General features: G+C 34.1%; 1 protein-coding gene across 2 annotated transcripts; it reads left to right on the top strand.

Moving 5' to 3' along the window:
• Positions 1-1,363: 1,363 nt before the first annotated feature.
• LOC134683639 (ataxin-8-like) lies at positions 1,364-3,098 on the top strand. Of its 2 annotated transcripts, XM_063542950.1 has the most exons (3): positions 1,373-1,503; positions 2,353-2,418; positions 2,728-3,098. In XM_063542950.1, the coding sequence occupies exons 1-3, from the start codon at positions 1,401-1,403 to the stop codon at positions 2,970-2,972; spliced, it is 414 nt and encodes a 137-aa protein (XP_063399020.1). In that variant the 5' UTR covers positions 1,373-1,400; the 3' UTR covers positions 2,973-3,098. The 2 variants fall into 2 exon arrangements, with proteins under 2 accessions (XP_063399021.1, XP_063399020.1); XM_063542951.1 differs by lacking the exon at positions 2,353-2,418 and having other exon boundaries at positions 1,364-1,503.
• The last annotated feature ends 1,440 nt before the right edge of the window (positions 3,099-4,538 follow it).

The raw sequence follows: 4,538 nt of genomic DNA, 5'->3' as shown, positions 1-4,538 counted from the left end.
ATGAATTCAGGTGACTAAAGTAAACTAATCTTCAATTCCAAAATATCGACCAAATATGTACAGGTAACAAACAAAAACTGGGAAAATAAACTCCAAAGTAGAACAGCTCGACTTGTTGAACGACTCCCGCTATGCATGCACAATCTAGTATTCCAATTTTCACTCAGTAAAAGAGAACACTAGGCAATGTCTTAACAAAATTGCTGCAGAAAGATTAAGACTGCACACATATTTGAACGATAAGGATTTGTTAATGTATGAAATGGGTAGATTGTGTATGATTGTCAGAAAATTATCTAACTTGAAGAGACCAAACAATGCGGATGAAAACAACAATAGGTAACCTTTCATACTATGAGTAATTGACCAATTAGTATTTGGTAAACGTCCTATATCAAATGTATTATTTTTAATGTAACATCAACTTTGTGCTCTTTTATCATTTCTCCTGAAATCTGTTTGACTTGTTATCTAAAGTATAATCGTTCCTTGTTTGACGAATGTTAAAAGAGTAGAGGCACTGCTGATAACACACAAAATTTTATAATGAGATAATTCTTAATGTATGCCGCCTTTGCTATGGACATTTACATTTTATGATTATTTTAATCTTTCAGGCCCATGCAATCATCCATTTAAATTTGCAAAATAAATTAGTTTTATGTGATTTTATTGGAAATACTATTTCCGTAAAGCTTCTCATATGCCTACCAATAAAGGTTAACTAATTATTAAGACACTTATTTTTAATTTGTATGTATTTGTAATAACACAAGCAACACGACGGATGGCACATGTGGAACAGGATTTGCTTACACTTCCGAGCATCTGAGACCTCCCAAAGTTTTTGGTGGGGTTCGTGTTGCTTAGTTTTAAGTTTTCTATGTTGTGTCTTCGGTACTATTATTTTGTCTGTTTGTCTTTTTAATTTTTAGCAATGGCGTTGTCAATTCATTTTCCATCTATGAGTTTGACTCTCCCTCTGGTATCTTTCGACCATCTTAATTTGAAACAACTTTTTCTAGAATTTTGGATACTCAATGCTCGTCAACTTTGTACTTGTTTGGCAATATAAATATTTTGATATGAGCGTCACTGAAGAATCTTATGTAGACGAAACGCACGTCTGGTGTACTAATAATTATGGAACCTTTGATAACTACAATCATTCCATGCAGTTATATATCTAAAATAAGTATGCCCTATAAAAAATGTTTGCTGCGTAGTATATGTATCTAGTTTAAATTATGAATAATTCAAACCTAATGGCCAAACTGTTTGACATTTATAAGTTTGACAGTAACAGCTGGATAATATGGAAATTTCTGTCATTAGTGACGAATATTATTTCACAATATAAATATATTATACACAATTTACCAAGAAAAATCATTTTCAAAATGGTTTCAGTGGTAGCTGTATCTATCTGTTTAGTCCTACTCTCGGATATTTTATCTGCAGCTGTTGTTAAACATGACGATACAGTTGAGAAATCATTTTCGGGTAAGACATTTATTGATATAACAATATCACAAAACGTTCCACTTGGATATGAAAAAAACTAGAGATATAACTACTCTCCACAAGAAACCAAATGAAATATTCACAACTAAAAGTTATCGTACGATCTTTATCATTAAAACACGGAAAGACAAATATAAAAAAATCCAACTAGAAAATAAATAGCCTGATTAAATACATACAAACAAGATCTTTGTATCTTTAGAAGTGTTTATGAAAAGGTTTGATGCAAGAATCGGTGTTGTTTACAGAGGAATTTGTATAATTTAACTGTTGTACTAGTGAATATGTTTTAGTCCCCCACCTTAGTAGCAACATACCAGCTTCACCTGCATATGGGATATATATTTTCCAACTTATTCGATATTCAAGAGCTTGCAGCTCCTACCCAGACTTTGTAAAACGTCATCAGTGTCTGAGTAGAAAGTTGATGAACCAGGGGTATGTCAAAGAACGTCTCGTCCTTTTTTCTAAAAAAAGTTCATCGGAAGGTGCCAAGACCTTGTTGATAAATATTCCGTATCAACTTCTCAAATAATACACGATGGTCTTGATGTATAGATTCTGCGTACTGATGTTGTTTATCATCTTTACAATATGTTTTACTGTTCTTTTATTTGTCTTTGTTCTATTATTAATATTACTTTTACTGTTGAATGGTTTTATGTGATATCCGTTTGACATGGCTAGGTAATGGACTTTCCGTTTTGATTTTCCTCTGAGTTCAGTATCTTTGTGATTTTACTTTTTAGTAGACAAAAGGTTATAAACAAATGTATAGAATAAAATAAAATGCATTTAAATCACTCATATAATGCTTGTTCAATTTAGGTATGCCGTCACCATATTCACGGAGAAAACGTGTAGTAGAAATACACCGAGAGCCCAGTATTGCAAGTAAGATTATATGCTTACATAACTTTCGAATGAAATATTTATTGGAATAACCTGTTTTAATTGGTCACCTTTTACATAAAACAAATGAATACCATATATTTTGTTATCATTTCATATAGTCTCTTTAACCATACATAATGATTTTTGAAATATTACATTCTGCCTACCATAAAAATGTCAACGCTATGTTAGGCATCTTTATCATTGGTATGTATCATTGAAGTTGAAAAAAACAAAATTCCTATGAAGGTTTTTACACACTTACTGTTTAATAAAATTGGGTGTTTATTATATGTTTTTTTAATATAGGATCCTTAGCGAAAACCCAAACCAATAAGAAAAGATTGTATACACATGCTATCGGAAGACATATAAAAAACAAACGCTGGCAACAACAGCAGCAGCAACAGCAACAACAGCAACAGCAACAGCAGCAGCAGCAGCAGCAACAACAACAACAACAACAACAACAACAACAACAACAACAACAACAGCAGCAACAACAGCAGCAACAGCAGCAGCAGCAACAGCCGCAACAGCAACAGCAGCAATAGCAGCAGCAGCATCTCCCCTATATCTATATAGCAGACCAACTGACTTGCTATTCAACATGAGACTCAAAACTCATATTCCAATATCATGACCTGTATATTTTTCATTAAACAAAATACCAAACCTCATTTCAATCGTAATTTTGTCAATAAAAATCCACAAAACACTTATTTCACTGACTGACAAAAAAGAAAAACCAACGGTGACAATAAATGTTTTGCATGTCTCTATATTCAATGTTAATTCGTTCTTTGATTTTAATATCGATTGGTAAACTACCATTGGTGACACTCCCGACACCGGTGTCACTTGATCTATGAGATTTTTTGTCTGAATCACAGTTGTTTTTGTTTACATACACGACATACTAGTAAATGAAAAAAAAAACATGATATAAGCAAAAGTTTTATTTTGATCTATATTACACGAATGCTGATCGATTGTTTACCAAAATATCACAATGAAAATAACGCAATGAGTTTTCTGTCGTTAACATCGAGGCCATCCGATGAAACGTCATTCAGTACATATGTCATCCTGATACTCTGACATCTCATTTTCACGTAATAGGCGCAGTACAATCCACATATTTACGAAAAGTTGGGTTGAAATGGACAGCGAGAAAAACAGTACAGGGGTCGATTTACGATGAGAACATTTCTAAAATGTTGCTGGTATGTCTATGGTGTTCCTCCTTGGGAGTATAAAACTCAGGCTGTTTTGAGATAGGAAAATGAAAGAACACCCAATGAGCTCTTTCCTGGTTACATTTGTCTGTTTTTACCACAAAAGAGTTAGGTCTGTCACTCACATAGGATGGTAAGTGAACCGCACAGACAACGGTGGCCGATGTTCTCATCAAAATTCCCTCTAGTGCCTTACCATAAATTGGTAAGCAAATCGATTTTGTTTGGCAATTATAGTTCTCTCAACCTCGATGATGTGCAAAGACCAGTGCGCAATATCGACAAACGAGGGATGAAAGATACCAGAGGAATAGTCATACTCATAGATTGAAAATAAACTGACAACTCCATGGCTAAAAATAAAAAGACAAACAGACAAACTATTATATCCCCCTTGTCATCTACATATATTATATCTGAGGTTATACTTTCAGTGTCGGAACATTCGTCGCCCTCCCCTCCATTTCTTCAGAGGTGTCGACAACATTGCCGGTTTGACATCAGTTCGTAGTCTTGACGATTCTGCTGTTCAGATCAACCCGAATGAACCGTAGTGTCTTTGTATCGCCTCTTTAAAAATACAGTAATAAGAAGTCCGACTTAGACAGATACATCTATCGTCCTAGGGCCATGACGGGTTGTCGATATATGGAATTGTTAATGAGCACGAGGAAATGACAGTTTCTGTCCAGGGAAGGGTTATTTCAAGTAAGTACAGCTTTTGTTTAACACCACTACCCACACATTTCTGTGGTGAGTGCCTTCCGTAAATAGATTGTTGATCCTTGAATCTTTTTATAAGTAACTGATGTGGTCATCAGATCATTCAAAATGGTCATATTTTTCTTCTCGGGGTTGAAAAATTCGTCGCTTTCTAAAATC

Source organism: Mytilus trossulus, chromosome 9, assembly GCF_036588685.1.
Source record: "Mytilus trossulus isolate FHL-02 chromosome 9, PNRI_Mtr1.1.1.hap1, whole genome shotgun sequence".
Classification (NCBI taxonomy): domain Eukaryota; kingdom Metazoa; phylum Mollusca; class Bivalvia; order Mytilida; family Mytilidae; genus Mytilus; species Mytilus trossulus.
This window is presented reverse-complemented; position numbering and strand designations above follow the sequence as displayed.

What these genes read in the sequence shown, in the direction of transcription:
- LOC134683639 (XM_063542950.1), top strand. Translation starts at nt 1,401, where the DNA reads ATGGTTTCAGTGGTAGCTGTATCTATCTGTTTAGTCCTACTCTCGGAT. An exon ending in AGTTGAGAAATCATTTTCGG is followed by an intron (nt 1,504 to 2,352) that starts GTAAGACATTTA and finishes TGTTCAATTTAG; the next exon opens with GTATGCCGTCACCATATTCA. An exon ending in CCGAGAGCCCAGTATTGCAA is followed by an intron (nt 2,419 to 2,727) that starts GTAAGATTATAT and finishes TTTTTAATATAG; the next exon opens with GATCCTTAGCGAAAACCCAA.